The sequence below is a fragment of the Dendrobates tinctorius genome, unplaced genomic scaffold (genome assembly GCF_039654945.1).
Source record: "Dendrobates tinctorius isolate UK_male_01 unplaced genomic scaffold, ASM3965494v1 ptg000159l, whole genome shotgun sequence".
In the NCBI taxonomy this organism is placed as follows: Eukaryota; Metazoa; Chordata; class Amphibia; order Anura; family Dendrobatidae; genus Dendrobates; species Dendrobates tinctorius.
In genome coordinates this window covers 7,938,039-7,958,365 of record NW_027361826.1, presented here as the reverse complement: position 1 = coordinate 7,958,365, position 20,327 = coordinate 7,938,039, and the positions used below count along the sequence as shown (strand labels likewise).

General features: G+C 47.0%; 1 protein-coding gene across 3 annotated transcripts in view; it reads right to left on the bottom strand.

Moving 5' to 3' along the window:
• The window catches only part of TAB1 (TGF-beta activated kinase 1 (MAP3K7) binding protein 1), a 90,265-nt gene that overhangs the window by 21,421 nt on the left and 48,517 nt on the right, over window positions 1-20,327 (bottom strand). For all 3 annotated transcript variants that reach the window (XM_073549473.1, XM_073549475.1, XM_073549474.1), the window contains exon 7: window positions 8,881-8,992. In XM_073549473.1, the coding sequence (XP_073405574.1) occupies window positions 8,881-8,992 (112 nt within the window). The remainder of the gene's footprint in view (window positions 1-8,880; window positions 8,993-20,327) is intronic.

The window sequence follows — 20,327 nt, the reverse complement described above, 5'->3', positions numbered from 1 at the left end:
GGGGGGGGGGTGTTATGGCATTGAAATGAGTACTAGTCGTAACCTCCTACTCTACTCCAAACATGCCCTCTGTAGCAACAACCCCATCCTCCATAGCTACAGGCCCTCCCCGTCCACATGAAGCAGCCCTCATCACACAGTAACAAATTCTTCCCCTCCAGCAGCCTCACTGCAGAGAGCAGCTGCTCCTCCCCCAGACACACACTGAACAGTGATCTATGGAAAGTGAAACTAGTGAGGAGTGAAAATCATCCTGTATTCTGGGCCACTCCATGATTACAATACATAACTCGTTATCCGTAATTCCTTCCCTCACTGTCCCAGGCTGCTGGCAGCAGAGAGAACAGATCGTGTGATGGCCAGTGATGGGGGTCTGCAGCTTCTAATCTGTGTAGGGAAGGTGACCTGACGGACGGACGGACGTGTCAGTATAGAGAAGGATAGGTTTGCACAGTTTCGACAGGTGTCAGTTACTACAGTGGGGAAATAGCTAGGAAAGTGTAGTGGACGTGCAGTACCTTGGGTTGACCATTAGATGGCAGGGAGGAGTGTGAGCAAAGGACTTGACATCAGCTTAGGGCTTTAGAAACCGTTGGTCATGGGGGGGCGGAGTTACAGTGACAGGGGGGCGGGAGTGCTATAAATACTGAGGGAGGGTTCCAGAAGGTTCCAGTCCCCAGGGGGAGCTCCAGTGACAGGAGGACTGTGACAGTCTGTGCGCTGTGAAGAGAATCCAAACCAGGGGGACTGAGGAGAGAGAATGTCAGGGGGGTGGTCCTGACAGGAATACCGCAAAATAGACGAGACACAGAGGTTATATCGACGAGGCACAGAGGTTACGGATACCGTGTTAAGAAAGACGTTGTGATCAATGAAATTACTGTTGGTTTACGGGCCTAAGGCGGCCACAGTGACGGACCTGTCAAAAGCGTCAACAAGAGTAAAGGGACGGTACATATATATACGTCCCTGGCGAAAGTGCGGTGTTCTGTGGTGTATTGTAACCGGAGAGCCTTGAGGAAAATTGCGGAGTGCTGTGAGGCTGTCAGGCGGACAGCGAGTGAATAAAGTTTGGACCTGTTGCACCCAGAATCTGTCTCCATCTTGTCTCTGTTTCGTCTCTGCGCGGTAAGAAGAGGGACCACCCCCCAGCTCGGCCAATGACCCTACATTTGGCGTAGTCGGCAGGATAGCCGCCGCTAATACCCCATCTTCTGCGGCAGGCCTGCCTCAAGTAATGGAAAGAGATTTGGACTATGCTGCGTGGAGTGAAAATACCTGTGGATTACAACTGGCTTACCTGTGGATTACAAATTGGGAGCGCTGTGGTGACTCAGTGGTGCTGACAGAAGATCCGGGGCGGTACCAGGTGCTGCGCAAGATGGCGGCATTGCTACAGCGCAGGGGAGAGGTCCGGGTGTTTGCAGTCGTGTTGAATGGACTGGGGCCCCCTCCAACGTACCCCCGTGGACAGCAGTATGTGCCCGGAGGCTGACGCTCCCATGTACTGGACGCTGGCAGATGGGTGGAAAGGCCTGCCAACGCCCCACCCAGCAGGAGGAGTGGCACAGAAGAAAAGCTTGGCTGCAGCTGTCTGGCGCCATTCGACTGCTGCCCAACAGACGGTATGAGACGCTGTGGGTGTCGGGGCATCGGCCGCCTAGAGTGGCAATGGCGGCGGGAGATGGAGCTGTTCCAGAAGTCGCCCTCAGGACCACGGGCAGGTAGCGGGATGCTGAGCTGGGGAGCGGAGCCTGAGCAGAGTCAGCGAGAGCAGCCGCCACCAATACCGGCAGAGGACTTCTCAGCGGAGCCCCCGAGTCTGGGGGAAAGGCCCGCAGGACAGTGGAGCGAGGGACAGAGGCTGCGGGGGAAGCCGCGTGTTGATGTGATGGAGGCCGCAGCGCCGGGGAAGGTGAGAGTACCCCCGGCCCCACCAGTGCCTCCGCAAGCGGCCTCCACCATTCTGCCACAGCACGCTGCCCCCTGCGCACCGGAAGGCCTAGGTACATCGGGCCCTGTGGTGTATGCGGAGCTGAGCGAGGCCCCCGCTCAAGTCCCTGAGCTACCCGGCCCGGAGCCACCAGTGCGGCGCTCACCCAAAGAAGACGCTGCTACGCTCCCCTTGCCAAGAGTAGCTGCCTTGTTGGAACCGGCCGTTACTCCGGCTCCGTTGGAAGTAGTGGATACGGCCTGTCCTGAGGCCGCGGTAATGCCGCTGCTGGAGTCGGTTGCAGCCGGCTTAGCGGATCCTGTGATTCCATTCCCCGAGGACCCAGTTGTTCCCGTTTGTCATCTGACCCCAGTGGCTGCTGGGCCGCAGAGATCATCAGCAGCCTCTGTCTCACGAGCTTTCTCAGTGGAGTCCCGCCCACCGGACTCCAGGGCTCGTGCTGTACCCTCTGTGTGGGTAGCAGAGGTGATCAAGAAGAAGGCCCGGGAGCAGGAAGTGTGGAACCTGCCCCGCACTCAAGGAGAGGCCGGCATAGAAAAAAAGAGATCTAGGGGACGGCTGGTCTATACCAATCTGGACCGGGGATACGGGTTTATCCGTGACGAAACAGGCCAGAAGGTCTACAATAATGTGGCCTCAATTCGCCATGGTCGGGCTCTACATGAAGGGGACTTAGTGTCCTACTATAAGGAGTACTGCCCCCGCGGGTATTATGCGGTGGCAGTACTGGCGGAGCCCGAAGAAAGCGAACCCCCGTAAAGAGGACTGTTGTGGACATTCCCTGCATCCCAAGAGCTCCACGGCGGTGGAGCCCCTTGCTACCGGCCATCCGGAGATGGTCTGGACTGTCAGGATTTCGTTGCACCGTTGGGCAGACCACGAGGACAGTTTTCCGTCCAGGTTACAGAAAATTGTTTTGTTTTTTTTTTAAGTTGCAGTTACTTTACCTGACATGGCAGGGATGCGGAAAAGAGGGGAAGTGTCAATGACAAAGGAAGGGGGGGAATGAGAACATGTGATATTGTAATGTTATATGTTGGTTTTAGAAGCAAAAGAAAATGAAAAAAAAAAAATATATAAAAATGGAGTACTTGTGATATTGTAGTTATTTTGATGTATAATATGCACAAGTAAATGCAACAGGTCCGGGTAAGAGAAGGTCTGAGGGACCAAAGGGAAATGTGAGATCCGGAAGGGGTCTATGTGTTGAGAAGGTCTGGGAGACCAAGACGCCGACCATGACATGTAACAGAAAGAAAGGTAAAAGATGGAAGACGTGAGAAAGACAGCAGTCCTAGGTTAGGTCCCCGACACCACGGACACCCCTGAAGGAGGAAGGCGGGCGCTGGTAATGATCTGGTAAGTGTGATACCTCGATCATGGCGTACCGAATAGTAGAAGGTGAGAGGAGGGGAAGGTACACGCCACAGAGAGAATATGGGTGTACCTAGCCCAATTTGAAAGACGTTGTCATGTGGCGTGCGCGCTGGTGAGTAGCAGTAGGCTGCTCAGAGCATAGTGCTCCCAGTATGGTTCGGCCCCCGCAGGTAGTGGGTTTTGCCCAACAGCTGGTCCGACAACAGAGTGTAGGTGAAGCTTCAGAACGACGAAGGCAGGGATGATGATTGTCGAGGACAACAAGGGACAAAGGAAGGGGGAGTGTAGGGAAGGTGACCTGACGGACGGACGTGTCAGTATAGAGGATAGGTTTGCACAGTTTCGACAGGTGTCAGTTACTACAGTGGGGAAACAGCTAGGAAAGTGTAGTGGACGTGCAGTACCTTGGGTTGACCATTAGATGGCAGGGAGGAGTGTGAGCAAAGGACTTGACATCAGCTTTGGGCTTTAGAAACCGTTGGTCATGGGGGGCGGAGTTACAGTGACAGGGGACCGGGAGTGCTATAAATACTGAGGGAGGGTTCCAGAAGGTTCCAGTCCCCAGGGGGAGCTCCAGTGACAGGAGGACTGTGACAGTCTGTGCGCTGTGAAGAGAATCCAAACCAGGGGGACTGAGGAGAGAGAATGTCAGGGGGGTGGTCCTGACAGGAATACCGCAAAATAGACGAGACACAGAGGTTATATCGACGAGGCACAGAGGTTACGAATACCGTGTTAAGAAAGACGTTGTGATCAGTGAAATTACTGTTGGTTTACAGGCCTAAGACGGCCACAGTGACGGACCTGTCAAAAGCGTCAACAAAAGTAAAGGGACGGTACGTATATATACGTCCCTGGCGAAAGTGGGGTGTTCTGTGGTGTATTGTAACCGGAGAGCCTTGAGGAAAATTGCGGAGTGCTGTGAGGCTGTCAGGCGGACAGCGAGTGAATAAAGTTTGGACCTGTTGCACCCAGAATCTGTCTCCACCTTGTCTCTGTTTCGTCTCTGCGCGGTAAGAAGAGGGACCACCCCCCAGCTCGGCCACTGACCGTACATCTGCACAGGGTATGGCAGTCACTGATGTAATCTGTTGTGTGACAAAGCCTCTGCTGTGTGAGACAGCTCTGTGTCACTGATGTCTTCACACAGCAGCAGATTTGGTGCAGTGTATGTGCGAAGCTCCACCAAACTCCCAGCAAGATCCAGTGACCAGCACCACCCACTCATTGGCTGGCAGTAAACTGCACCAGCGCTCATCTTTATCATTATTCCAGCATTGGAAAGAACACAGCAGTGATCCTGTATTTGTGAAAGCAGCACAATACATACATACATACACCCCCCAACACTTCACGCTGTTACAGCTGCTGATTGGAAAGGCTGCTCCCATCAGTATTTGTGTCATTAGAGACACAGTGCTCACACATACACTGCACCAAATCTGCTGCTGTGTGAAGACATCAGTGACACACAGCTGTCTCATTCACACAGCTGAGGCTTTGTCACACAACAGATTACATCAGTGACTGCCATCCCCTGAGCAGATTAGAAGCTTCAGACCCCCATCACTGGCCATCACACAGTCTGTTCTCACTGCTGCCAGCAGCCTGGGACAGTGAAGGAAGGAATTACTGATAATGAGTTATGTATTGTAATCATGGAGTGGCCAGAATACAGGACGATTTTCATTCCTCACTGGTTTCACTTTCCCTTTCCATAGATAACTGTTCAGTGTGTGTCTGGGGGAGGAGCAGCTCTCTGCAGTGACACTGCTGGAGGGGAAGAATTCCTTACTGTGTGATGAGCGCTGCTTCATGTGGACGGGAAGGGCCTGTAGCTATGGAGGGTGGGGTTGTTGCTATAGTGGGCATGTTTGGAGTAGAGGAGGAGGTTACGACTAGTTCTCATTTCAATGCCATAACCCCCCCCCCCCTTGGACGTTCTGTTCAAAATATCTAGAAAACCATGCAAACTAGTGACAAAGTAAATTACTTATTGTCATAATTCTGCAGCCCAGATATGTACTGAGATTATGTGAAAAGCCTGGACAATCCCTTTAAGGTTAGAAAACCCTCATTCTGCAGTCTGACACATACAGTGAAGCACCAATAAAAGCCTAACAGGTTAAAATATTTAACGAAACATAAATGCATTCATTTTTAAGAAAAAAATGCCAAAGTTGTCCATATCTTTAGAGGAATATTCTCAGATAAATTGTTTTAGGCTATTTTCACACTTGCGTTTTTTGCGCTGTGCACCGTGCGCAGTGCAAACGCACATAAAAAACGCATGATGCATTTGTGTGCTTTTTTTGCGGTTTTGAGCATGTTTTTTTTAAAAAACGCATGCTTTTTTTGCGCTGACGTGCGCATGGTGGCACCCATAGAATATAATGGGTGTTTGGGTGAAAAAAACCGCATTGCGTGCGCATGCGTTTTTTGGGGACAAGTCGGACGCACAAAAAAATGCAACAGGGTGCATTTTGTGCGCCCGAGCGCACACTACAAAAAAACGCATGCGCATACAAACGCATGTGTATGCGCACCCATGTAAAGTATAGGGAAAAAAACGCATGTGTTTTTTGCACAAAAAAACGCAAGTGTGAAACCAGCCTTAGTTAGACAGCATGGAAATAAGCAAGTTTGTAAAGGACTTACTTTTTTAATCTGATATTCTCCTCCTGCAGGTGCTTTCATCTTACAAAGTGTACAGCTGGTTTCCATTGAGCTCAGCACCAGTCCCTAGCCTAGAGAACACAGTAGTTCCAGGAGAGGAGTTCACTGCTACCATCACAGCTATGTCCCTCCAGCTCATTAATTTCTACACTGCTCACCTTCCACCCCTTCAGCTTGTGACAGGCTGCTGTTATAAATCTTGCAAATTTACCAGACAAGGCATTGGATGCTTCCAGATCAGGTCTCCTAATCACAGCTCTCACTTTCTTGAGGGTTGTGAATGGCCAAATGCCCTGTTAGCTCTATGTGTAAATGCAGTGAAAGCTATGTAGACTCCAGAACAAACCATTGACGGAAAAATGTGACAAAGCCAAACTATTTATTTCTATTAATATTACAGATCTGCTACATACCAGAACGGTCATTCAGGAGGAGCCCGCCCTGTAATTAACCAGGAAGCAAGGAAACTGCAAAGTTGTGAGCTGCTCAAAAGACAACTTGAGAATAACCCTTTAAGTCAGAGGAAAGTAGGGCCTTACTGAGCGCTTCTATTCCTATTATTTTACTAATCAGTAGGGTCTTGGCAATCAGACTCCCACCAATCAAAACTCCTAAAATGTTTCCATGACATCTCAAATGTTTTCTAAAAGTTTGGCTATTCGATAAGAAAGGAGTAACACAACTTTAATGTTCATGTAACTGAATCTGTATAAAATCCGTATTTGAATGTTACAATCCAGTCTGTTTACCACTTTGGATAAGAAAGGAAATGTATCTTTTTTAGGGTAAATTGTCTCATTACTCATGGGGTTTTTGCTTACCTTTGGATCCAATATCCAAAGTTTTAATTTTATTATTTATGTTACTCATATAGCGCCATTATTTCCACAGTACTTTACAGACACCAGCATCACTGTCCTCATCGGAGCTCACAATCTAAATCGCAATCCGTATGTCTTCAGAGTGTGGGTGAAAACCGAAGAACCCGGAGGAAACCCACACAAACACGGGGGGAACATACAGACTCCTTACAGATGCTGTCCTTGGTAGGATTTGAACTAACCCAGTGCTAAACACTGAGCCAAGTTTCAACTCTTCCTCCATCCACATTACTTCCACTAACCGCTTCAGCAATCAACTATTTTGAGGATGAAGGATTTTTTTTTTGTTCTTTTACTTCCTGCCTAGAGTAATAGCCGTTATTTTTTCCATCAACTTAACCATATGAAGGCTCGTTTCTTTAGGGGCGAGTTGTGTTTTTTAACGGCACCATTTTGTGTAAATATCATATAATGTGTTGAAATCATATGACTGGAATTAATCGCAGAACGTTTACAGGAAGCTACATACCGTATATACTCGAATATAAATCGAGATTTTCAGCCCAAAAAATTGGGCTGAAAGTCCCCCTCTCGACTTATATTCGAGTCATATACAAAGGGGTCGGAGGGGGCGGATGTGTCAGGTCATACTTACCCGTCCTGACGCTGTCTTGAGCCCCCAGCTTCTCCGCGCTCTCTCTTCCTGCCTTCAGCGGTCATGTGGTGCCGCTCATTAAAACTCATCAATATGCACATATTGATGAGTTTTAATGAGCGGCACCACATGACCGCTGAAGGCAGGAAGAGAGAGCGCGGAGAAGCTGGGGGCTCAAGACAGCGTCAGGACGGGTAAGTACAGCGATACTCACCTGTCCTGCGTCCATGGCTGCTTGCTGCTGTCTGTCATCGGTCAGTGACTTCAGACAGCAGAGGGTGCGGTGACGTGGTTAATGCACGCCACGCCCCCTGCAGTCTGAACGTCACTGACTGATGACGTGCAGATAGCGGTGAGCAGCCATGGACGCAGGACAGGTGAGAATCTGACACCCAGCGACGGAGAGGTGAGTATGTCATTTTTTTTATTTTTACATGCAGCAGCAGCAGCAGCGGCAGCACATGGGGGAATAATCTAAGGAGCTTCTTATGGGGGCAGCATATGGGGGAACAATATGGAGCTTCTTGTGGGGGCAGCATATGAGGGAACAATATGGAGCTTCTTATGGGGGCAGCATATGGGGGAACAATATGGAGCTTCTTGTGGGGGCAGCATATGAGGGAACAATATGGAGCTTCTTATGGGGGCAGCATATGGGGGAACAATATGGAGCTTCTTATGGGGGCAGCTTATGGGGGAACAATATGGAGCTTCTTGTGGGGGCAGCATATGGGGGGATAATCTAAGGAGCTTCTTATGGGGGCAGCATATGGGGAACAATATGGAGCTTCTTGTGGGGGCAGCATATGAGGGAACAATATGGAGCTTCTTATGGGGGCAGCATATGGGGGAACAATATGGAGCTTCTTGTGGGGGCAGCATATGAGGGAACAATATATGGAGCTTCTTATGGGGGGGCAGCATATGGGGGAATAATCTGGAGCTTCTTGTGGGGGCAGCATATGGGGGAATAATCTGGAGCTTCTTGTGGGGGCAGCATATGAGGGAACAATCTAGGGAGCTTCTTATGGGAGCAGCATATGGGGGAATAATCTATGGAGTTTCTTCTGAGGACACCATATGGGGGAATAATCTATGGAGCATTTCCCACCCTAGACTTATACTCAAGTCAATAAGTTCTCCCAGTTTTTTGTGGCAAAATTAGGGGGGGTCGACTTATACTCGGATCGACTTATACTCGAGTATATACGGTACATATCTTGTCGATAGGGCTGACATGTTAAAAAATAAAAACCCGTCCTTGTAACTGTAGTCCATAAAACGATAATTTTCAGACTACATTTCAGAAAATACAGTGTAACATGGAAGAAAAAAATACTGACAAACAAAATGCACCAAACAACACTATATGAGAGTCTTAGAAGGTAATGAATCACCTCAGCAAGTCCATGTCATTGTAGTTATACTTGACTTTGTAATCCCCAATTCTACGAGTGCTTGTTTGGCCTCCAATAACACCCGCTTGCTTTATTTTGGTTGTATCCAACCCTAAAAAGACAAGTGACAATTAGGTAAATTAACTTGTAACTCTCCCTGGTGCAATACATCTTTCATTAAGTGTGCTCAGTGAGAGAAACAAAAGAGGAATCTTGTGGGTGTGATACCTTTTAATGGCTAACAAATTATAGTGAATGATGTTACAAAGCAAGCTTTCGAGACTGCTTACGTCTCCTCATCAGGCTGATATAGCACTTTATATATTTTTATATAAATATTATATAAATATTTTTATATATTTTTTCTACGGGCTAACACGGTACCAAACCACATCTTTCATTCTCACATTTAAAATAAATCTCAGCAGGTTTTGCTATGTAATCTGAGAGCATCATAATGTAGGGGCAGAGAGCTTGATTCCAGCGGTGTCACTCTTTTGTTTGGTGTAGTTATGATATAATCCCTGTTTTTTTTCTGCTGTAGATGTAGCAGTGGTCAGAATGCTGAGCTCTGTGTAACCCGCCCACACTGCTGATGGCTCAGCTTACATAAGAAGTTGCTAATGGTCACAAAGCTGCCGATCAGTGGTGGGAGAGGGGTTACACAGATTAGTTGGCACTGGTTTGCATGTGGGACCTAGTCCAGCAGTGATAATCTCCTACTGATAAAACATTTATTATATGAAAACTACAACACAGCCTAATAAGAGATACATGCCTGGAATCAGGCTAGCTTGCCCTATATTATGTTGCTTTCAGGCAAAATAGCAAAAACCTGCTGACCGGTTCCATTTAACCAATTAAATACCATTTTTAAGGATCAGTTATGTAAAACAGAGATAAAAGTGATAGCATGAGATTTTATTTTCTTTAGACAAGAATTTCTTAAGGGTATGTGCACACAGTGCGTTTCTGATGCGTTTTCGAGGTGTTTTTTTCCGCGTGGAAATGGGTCAGAAACACCATGGAATCCTTATGCAAGGTAATTCAATGACAATCCTGAAGTGTTGTGTACATGATCAGTAAATTTCCTTTGAGTATTAGCAGTGCGTTTTTTTCTGCAGCATATCAATTCTTTGTGTGTTTCTGCACCCATTGACTTCAACTGAATCAGTCAAATATGCAGCAAAAATGCAGGCATAAAAATGTTTGTGTTTTGTGTTTTACTGTCTTCCTATGGTGTTTCCCACGGTGACATCTGTGTGACAGCATGGAAAACAGCGGCGTGGTGGTTCTTATCGGCGATAACACTACCACTTGTAAGACCGTCAGTCAGAGTGCTGCGGGGTCATGCTGTCAGATGTCATACAAATTGCATACATATTCAAATAAAAATAAAAAACTCGCCTAACACCAAATCCCCAACTCTCACCTCCTAGAAATAATGTAAAATAATAAACCAACATATACTCCTCTGCAGACCATGTAATCCTGAGTGTCCCACGGCGATCTCACGTGTAGAACTGTCACATCGGGAGATGTGACCGCTCTACCCAGCCGCTGGCGATACACTGATAGTAGGTAATCGCTCCCGCAGTGTATCACTGAGTTGCTGTGGGACAGTTCACCGGAGTTCATCAGCTTCAATGCTCTCACTTACGGCACCGCTGAGTGAGACCTTTCCCATGCAGCAGTGGTTCCGTAAAGGAGATCATCGGGAGCTGATCAGCTGATGAACTCCATTGATCTCTTTCACAGCAGCTCAGTGCTACACTGCGGGAGCGATTACCTCCTGTCAGTGTATCGCCGACTGTCTGAGAGCAGAGTGATCAGGGTCATCGTGGGACATTATGGATTATCTTCTCTGCGGACAGGTGAGGTATATTGTGGTTTATTATTTTGTTTTTGTTGCAGGAGATGTTGGCTTCGGTGAATTAGGCGTTCGGTAAGTATGGTTTAATTAAGATTCATTAAAAGAGTGTGTCATTATTTCAAATAAATGACTTTATTGTGGGTGTCTGTGTTTTCATACAATATCACTATGGGGTTACGAATTGATAGGTGCCTTATAGACGCCTCTCCATTACTAACCTGTGGGCTTGACTTCACCTGACAATACAAAGGTGATATCAACCCCACAAATATAACCCACACTTGCCACCGCTAAATGGGAAGTTGGAAGAGCGAGGCTAAGCGTCAGATTTGGCATATCTTATAAATATAGAGAAACATAGGTGGGAGAGCAATCCTAGACAATTATTAACCACGTTTCGCCTTTGAGAAAAAATGAAGCGTTAGGAATTTCCTCTTTACTTTGTGCCATCACATTGAAGCTGTCATTAATGCGCTCACTGACAGACAATGACATGGATTGATGTTTTTTTATTCGCTACAGATTGTCCCACTGTTTAATCATTGTTGACCATGAACGAAAACATAGGCCACAGCCGTATCATGTTCATCAGCACTATGCATCTGTTCCTCAGAGATCAGATTTGTACAATAGACCAGGTGTCTACAGAAATCAAAGCATCTCAGCAATCTTATCCATGCAGAGACTATAGCACATCAAAGCCAAGCGGCACCAAGAACAAGTCTCTATTCCAGGAAGCAAGAAATACCGATCAAGAAGGTAAACCCGACTAATTAGTTCACTCCTCCACACTATAAAAAGTGAATAACCAACCACACTGTAATACTGATCATGACGGTAAGGTGCTGGGAAATTAATGGTGCTATAAAAGTGAGTAAAATAAATATTACACAAAGTCTCTACAGAGAATTGAGATATAGATAGAAAGCTGCACAAGCAACCTGTGCACACACCCTGAGTGACAACTGTTTGTGCTGCAATACTAATACAAAGTCATATGGAGGAATTTATTACATTAAAGGGGTTGTCCACTATCTATTACATTAAAGGGGTTGGCCACTACCTGGACAAACCCTTCTTAAATAATGTATCCCCCAGTGTTAAATTAAAATACTGTACACTCAACTCTGACGCTATTCCAGCCACGTTGGCACTGGGTAACTCGTTGCTTGCGTGGCATTGTTATGTCAAGGGAGCACTTTAGTCAATGTATAATAATATGCTGCTGCAGTTGTCATACTTTCCTTGGATGCAAGCACTGGGAGACTCTGCGCCGGTGTTGCTGTAACCGGGCCGGTGTAGGAGGAAGACATTTGTTATTTCTGTTTTACACTGATGAGAAGAGCATTTAAGAAGCGGTTGTGCAAGTAGCGGGCAATACCTCTAACAGATTTATGAGACTAATTGGAATACAAAGCACACATTGCACGTTGTGAAGCATGCCATATTCATATTTAAACTTGTGACACTGCACATATCTCTCTACTTTTGAAGAGTAATGAAGTACACCTCTGTAACCACCTATTATTGTGGGCTGTAAACAAATTCGCGCAGCTTCAACTTTTTAGCGTAGGATTCCAAGACTAAACTCCAAGAGCAATAAAGTCTGGATACAGGCTTGTGATGGTCACAATATCATTAAAGGGTAATATTTTCCAAGATTAAACAAGAGTTAAATACAGAAAATAAGATTCACTATTCATGAATAGTCAGTTGATTATATAATCCACTGACCTCAACATAATTAGCTGCTTCTACAGTATTTTTAAATATGTATTAAATTAATGTTTTTGGATAGTATCTTCACTTCTGCCTCTGGCTTTACCACCCTTGGATTCATTCCTGCAGTACATGACCATCAAGCCATCAGTGTACCTTCCCAGAATAGTAGGATGAAGTTTGACTTGTGTTCTGACTGCTCCATGCTTTTTTCACATTTATAACAATAACCCCAAAAAAGGCAAATAATAATTTGCAAATAGTGACATAAGCATAATTGCATCTGGATTCCTGGGTCAAAATTATTGTTTGCCAACTCTCTGAGCTGCATCTTTATCTGCAACACCAATTGAAGGGAAAAGGCAGCCTCTGAGGGACACGGAGGCCACAGACAGCAGCAAAACTGTACACCTCCACCACTGACTGGTGCGGTCCCACCAAAGACTGACGGACTTGACCAAAGTCAACAGCAATAATGCCAAGTCAATTCACAAAGACTCCCTTTATTTCTCAAGAAGCATTTGTAACCAACTCACCCAAATATAATTAACAGCAAAAACTAAGAAAGTGTAGGAAGTGTATATACCGGATGGTTGAAAGGTCTCACCTAAACAAGTGTAGTTCCAGGTCTAAAATATCTGTGGGGCACTAAAATCCTATTGTCCACCAGTCTAAAAATGCTAGCCGGGGACTCTAGTTCACTAATGCTTCTCAAGCAAAAATGTAGGATAAAAAATATCATAATACGTGCAACCTATCATATATTAAAAGAAACAAGCAAAGAGTTTTCATACCCTGAATCTCAGAAGCATTGTGTATTAGCCAGAAAAACATTACAGTGGTCAGCAGAGGTGGCACAAGAATCAGGGGCGTATCTACAGTAGGTGCACAATGATAAATGGAAGGAGGTGTGCCAATCACTGCCCCACAAATTTGCTTTAAATTACAGCAGAACATAGAGTCCATAGTTGGAGTAGATTTTCTCACTCTGACGTATGGAAACCCAAAGAAAGACAAATTCATTCAGAATAATTAATCTGACACTTTAATAGGCTTCAAGACTGGCTTACAAAATGACAATCTGGACTCGGCCCCATAACTGAGTTGTAATCTAGTGTCATGATGACTGCTCCACTCCAAGTGGCCATCTATGGAAGACATCAAATGCTTATTTTCACAAAATACTCTGCAACGGAGCACATTCTGTGGGGGTGGGTATATATAAGTACATGCACAGTATTTTGCTTGGCACGTTGTGCAAGTTAAAACTAGCTGTGGTGAATCTGAAAATAACAGCGAGATGAGGAACACTTTGAACCTTGTCCGGATTACAGCCTTATATTCCATATCTGCAGCGCTGTCTTATTTCTGACCACACACATTCGCCAGATGATAATCACATCCAGAGCCTTGCACCGTTTACTCCTAGATCTGTGAATACTATTCTCAAGAAGGTGATCTGACATCACTACGGTGTAAAGCAGGGAACAAGTGGCAATTTCAGAGCAAGATTTTCCACTCTCCCAGAACAGATTTACAATATTACAATCCAGACCAATATACATTGCTGAGAGCTTTGTACACTATTGTGTTGCGCATGTGGTTTTGCTTCCTATTTTCTATGACATCAGGACTCTGCAGGCCTCTGGGTCCTGGGGAGCAGTGCATTTTGGGAACACACAGAGTTCACAATGCAAGTCTTGAGCGCTACCAACCCGAGCGTGACAGCTGCATACAAATACATGTTGTCACTCCCAGGTCGGGAGAGTCAACGGCCAGTCTGAGTTTTGACCTCTGTCCGAGTTATATGGCTGTCTGACTCTCCCCTTAGAATAGGTCATCAACATCTGATAGTGGGGGTGTGACACCTCACACCCCTGCTGGTAAGTGGTTACTGGCAGTGGCTGAATTTACTCATATGTGGCGCGTATAGAGGCTGGGTTGAGCACTGCTATGTCACTGCGCTTGGCATCAAGATCTTGCAGCCCTCTGCAAAGCCCCCGAACGCTAATGTGAACCTAGCCAAGGCAACTGCAAATATGCAAATTATATATAGTAACGTAGCGCTGTCATTCGGGTAGGGGATACTCGCTAGGCAGCCAATAAATCACATCCGGCACAGGTTTTCCAAAAACAATCACAGTCCAAGCGGTTTATTTAGGCATCATAAACCATGACCAGCAACATAAAGTTCATATTAACAGCATAGCGTCCCATGACAGAGCTTCACTCTGTTATCCCTGTGGTCACACAGGTTGTGCCATGTCCAGCACACAGGCTCTCTTAGCCTCACAGTTATATCCCCTCTCTGGGTTTACCTCATGGCTGCTTCAGCTTACTGCAGACGTCCATTCCCTCCAGGGAACTATCAAGCACGTGCAGCATTCACTTGCTGTCAGGAAGACAGCCCCATCTCTCTCAGACAGGACCTTCCAAAACGGACCAACCAGGTCCCAGCATTCACTCCATGTGACCTACCCTGGCCACCTTATATGGTCCGTAGCCACGCCCACCGGGTCACATGGCTATGACCTCATCACAGGTCCTTCAACCACTCATACACACTTTACAATAGCGTTCTTAAACACACACCCCTGGGTGGGTTTGTAGGTAACTGGTCCCACCCGTCTCACCAGCTACCTGGAGACTTCTCCCTGACACACTGGAACGAAAGCTCAGCTCTGCTGATCAGCACATAAGCAAGCCTCCATCCCAAGGCCACCCACCTTGAGACACAAAACAATCCTTTAGCACCCTGCTCCTGTTACCACTCTGGACAAGGCTATCCGTTCGTTCACAGCGCCTCCTAGCGGACACAGTGGTCACTACACCACATACCTCTCCCCTCTGTTCAAACTTGTGGGGTTGAACACACATTACACCAGGATCTCGAGACCGGGCACTCATTACACCTTGCCCCACAGGTCGAGAGAACCGTCTCCATCTGTCATACGGACTCATCCCTACGTCAGGCCTCCCCCGCCCCCAGTGGTCAGAATATCGGTTGTTGTCTTTGACCCTCCAGTCACGGTCTGTCTGCGTCGTCAGACACCGTTTAGTCACCATCCTTTCTTTATCTAAGCATCTTGTAACAAATGGTACCCCACCACGTCCAAGTTTGCTTTTCAGTGCATTAACCTCATGGTTCATTGCACCTGCTGTCTCTGTAACATCCTCCAGTTCGCACTGTAATCTATGGTGCAACGTATTGGCACGTTGAGCCTCTTTCGCTGCTTCTTTCACCTGGCGTTTTAGCTGTTTCAGACGCACATTATTTCACTCTGCCAAGTCTTTGTACTGCTCAGAACTACGCCTTTCATCATCCATTTGCCTTAGTACAACCTTCAGTTTTTTCTCCGTACGACGTACTTGTTTGCTTGCAGATTGTCGCACTTTAATTTCCGCATCAAGCTGTTCCTCCAGTAGTGCAACCTTTGCTTCTAACTTCTTATTCTGGTGAACTAATTGCTGACGGGCATTCTCGTTCTTCTGAGCAATACTACGTTCTGCATTCAGATCAGCATTCATCTGGTCAACCTGAAGTGTGGCCTTTCTCAGCCTGTCATTGGCTAATTCAACGTTGCCGTGTTCTTCCTCCACTTCTTCAAGCTGAACAATGCGAGACTCTAACCGCCTCTTTTCTTCCAAAGCCAGAGCATCTTTACCACTGTTGTTGGCAATCACATCAGCCAGTTCATCTCTTTACTGCTGTGCTTGCCTTTTAGCATGCTCTGCAGCAGCAAGCTTCTCTTGCATATGGATCATCTCTGCTTCCATACTCTCCAGTTTCTTCTTGTCTTCACTCTGTTCATCACTCAGGCCTGGCTGCTGTAAGTCTTCGTCCCACTTCTTCTCCCGCAGAAGACCTCTTACAGTTTCTGTGAGTACTCCTACCTCTTCTCTGTGGGACTTATTCAGACCTTGCCACGATGTCAGGTGACCTTTGAGCTCGAAGACTTCTTTCTCTAACTCATCTAGTCTGTGCTCCCTCTCTCTCTCAGAGCCACAGTCACCCCTAGAGTCTGAGTCAAGCCGATCATCCCAGAGGACCCTCCAGTTACCCTCTGACCGTGTGTCCACTCCAGTCGTCTCATTTCCCAGCCCACCATCCGTCATGTCACGAGACGTCAGGTCCGTAAGTTGGGCAGATGTACCCCTTCTTCCGGTCACTTCTACCACTGACCTGTCCAGCTTAGCAGGCGTCACCGTCACCAAGTCTGCTAACCCAACAGTAGGAACGTCTCCATCCTCCTGCCATATATCATCAAACAAGACAAAGTCCCGACCCCTCTCAAAGGGATGCACTAAGTTTGGTGGCAAACTATCACCTTGACAGTTAACCCCCTTTGTCATCTCAATCAGGACTCTGTCCACCGTATAATTCACAATGACCCCGTGGTCGCAGCGAACCCTGACGTTTTTCTCAGAGATAAAACGAGCGGAGTTCCTGTCAGAGTCACCTGACTCTGAGTCCAGCATCACGGTACACACCTGTGGCCCGTCGTAATCTGGAAAATACATGCCGCACTCCTCAAAAGACATACACACACACTGCGGCTCCCCAGACATGTCCACTGAGGTACCCAGTGCTGCCCCTTTTGCAAACTCGGCCCCTTTCTGGACCACCATCCCAATTTGGGCCACCACCTCCCTATGGGACTCCACCCCTTTTTGGGTTACCATCTCAATTTGGGTCACCGCCCCCTCTGGGACCCCACCCCCTTTTGGGCTACCACCCCGATTTGGGTCACCGCCCCGTTTCGGGATCTCCCCATGTCCGTTTTACCGGTCTCCTTAGACCGCAGTTCACACAACACAGTTTATGTCTCTTACGATACCACACAAGTCCTTGCTGGCACCACCACAGCTCCTGCTGGCATCGATCTCTGACACCACCAGCTGCCGTTCACACACAGCAGTTGGTGTCACCTTCGTAACCCCGCCGAGTTACAGGAAGCCGCTTGTCCCCTTCGCAACACCGCCGGAGTTACAGCAAGCCGCTTGTCCCTTTCATAACCCCGTCGAGTTACAGCAAGCCGCTTGTCCCCTTCGTAACCCCGCCGAGTTACAGCAAGCCCCTTGTCCCCTTCTTGACTCTCCTGTGCCACCGCAAGCTGAGTTGAGAAAAAAAAAAAAAAAAAAAAACACCACACAAAACTCACGTGTCCTGTCTGTGTGCTATTCAGGACGTTCCGTCTCCGCCTGAGACCGTCCAACACACAGGGCGCACCGGGTGCTATTCAGGGAGCCAACCCTCCTCCCAGGGTCTCCCAACACACCGGCCTCACCAGGTCCAGGGGCTCGGCGGGTGCTATTCAGGACATCCGTCTCCGTCTGAGACTGCCCAACACTCACGCCTCACCAGGTCCAAGGTCATACCACTTGCTCCAGGGATCAGATTCTTCTCCCAGAACCTCCCAACACTGACTCTCCAGGACCTTGCTCACTGAACCCTCCAGGTACACAGTCTTTCCCACTGACCCAGGTCAGTACAACACGAACACCTGTCCGTTACCTGTGTCGGCCACACAGGTCCTCGGGTACCTCTCATCCACAGATGCACCCTATCACAGTCCACAGTCTTTTCCTCTGACCCCAGTCAGCATATTACACGGCTTTCACGAACGTCACCTGCTGGCCGCGCAGGTTCTCAGACCCCTCTAATGCAGAGGTGTCCCATAAGTCTTTTCCACTGACCTGCTGTCAGTATATCACACGGCTTTCACAACCGTCAGCCCTCCTGGCTCAGCGTTGCCAGCACTGCACCATGTGCTTTTTGGAAACCGTTGCCCTTAGCAACCGAATTTTGCAGTCCTCTTCCGTTGCTCCTAGCAACAAGGCTACAACACTGCCCATAGCATTCTCCACCAATTGTAAGGTAGCGCTGTCATTCGGGTAGGGGATACTAGCTTGCAGCCAATAAATCACATCCGGCACAGGTTTTCCATAAAAACAATCACAGTCCATGCGGTTTGTTTAGGCATCATAAACCATGACCAGCAACAAAGTTCATATTAACAGCATAGCGTCCATGACAGAGCTTCACTCTGTTTTCCCTGTGGTCACACAGGTGGTGCCATGTCCAGCACACAGGCTCTCTTAGCCTCACAGTTATATCCCCTCTCTGGGTTTACCTCATGGCTGCTTCAGCTTACTGCAGACGTCCATTCCCTCCAGGGAACTATCAGGCACATGCAGTGTTCACTTGCTGTCAGGAACACAGCCCCATCTCTCTCAGACAGGACCTTCCAAAACGGACCAACCAGGTCCCAGCATTCACTCCATGTGACCTACCCTGGCCACCTTATATGGTCCGTAGACACGCCCACCAGGTCACAAGGCTATGACCTCATCACAGGTCCTTCAACCACTCATACACACTTTACAATAGCGTTCTTAAACACACCCCCTGGGTGGGTTTGTAGGTAACTGGTCCCACCCGTCTCACCAGCTACCTGGAGACTTCTCCCTGACACATTGGAACGAAAGATCAGCTCTGCTGATCAGCACATAAGCAAGCCTCCATCCCAAGGCCACCCACCTTGAGATACATAACGATCCTTTAGCACCCTGCTCCTGTTACCACTCTGGACAAGGCTATCCGTTCGTCCTGGGACACCCACACAGCGCCCCCTACACCACAATATAATATTAATTATATATATATATTAAAAAAAAAAAAAAAACTTTAATCGGTTGTCCAGGCATGGTGGGTCATCAATACCAGATGGGTGGGGGTATAACACCCAGCACCAGCAAGAATCAGGTGTTATAAGCTCTGGGTACTGCAAAACATTCTGCAGTACCCAGCAGCGGCCACTACACACTGAATTGAGCCGTGTTGTTCCAGCTCCGTTCCATTTGTTTATATATGGTCGGCACTGAAGTTTGTATCAGTACATCGGTTGGAGTTGGACACCCAGTACCCCGACCAATCTGACATTGATGACCTATCCTATGGATACTTTCAGTAATAAAACACCTTAAATTGAGCAGTGGGTGTATTTTTCTTTTAATGGGTCTCTATGATGCACAGATGTTACAGAATCTATCTATCTATCTATCTATCTATACCTCATGTGATCAACAGTGGCCACAAATGATAAGTGCACTTAACTTTAAAGGGGTTGTTGATCTACGGAGACAATTTCACTTAAAGAAGCACTCCAGAAAAAAAAATATTAGCTAATTGTACATGTAACGAAGTGCAAATGTGTTAATTTACTCACTGAATGCAATCTTCTCAGGTTTCAAGAGCAGATTTGACCCTCTTCTATTCCAACCCGCCAGATCACACTGGGGTATATGTGCAAGCCGGAAATTGGTTTTACAATTTAAGCCTACAGAGGGTTAGAATGAGGATCGATAGACTTAAATTATAAAAGCGTCTTCTGACTCACGCATAAACGCAAGTGTGATCCAGAGAGTCAGAATAGCAGTCACGTGAGTGAAAAAAAGATGGGAACGGCGCTAAAAACCAGGGAGGATAGCAATCAGTTGATATATTAGCACACACTGTTACAGACACATTTGCACAGGTTTACCTAATAAAGATATTATTGGGAGTGCTTCTTTAACCCCTTAGTGACAGAGCCAGTTTGCAGCTTAATGACCAGGCCAATTTTTACAATTCTGACCACTGTCACTTTATGAGGTTATAACTCTGGAACGCTTTAAAGGATCCCGCTGATTCAGAGACTGTTTTATCGTGACATATTGTACTTCATGTTAGTGGTAAAATTTCTTCGATATGTCTTGTGTTTATTTATGAAAAACACGGAAATATGGCAAAAATGTAGAAAATTTTGCAATTTTAAAACTTTAAATTTTTATGCCATTAAATCAGAGAGATGTG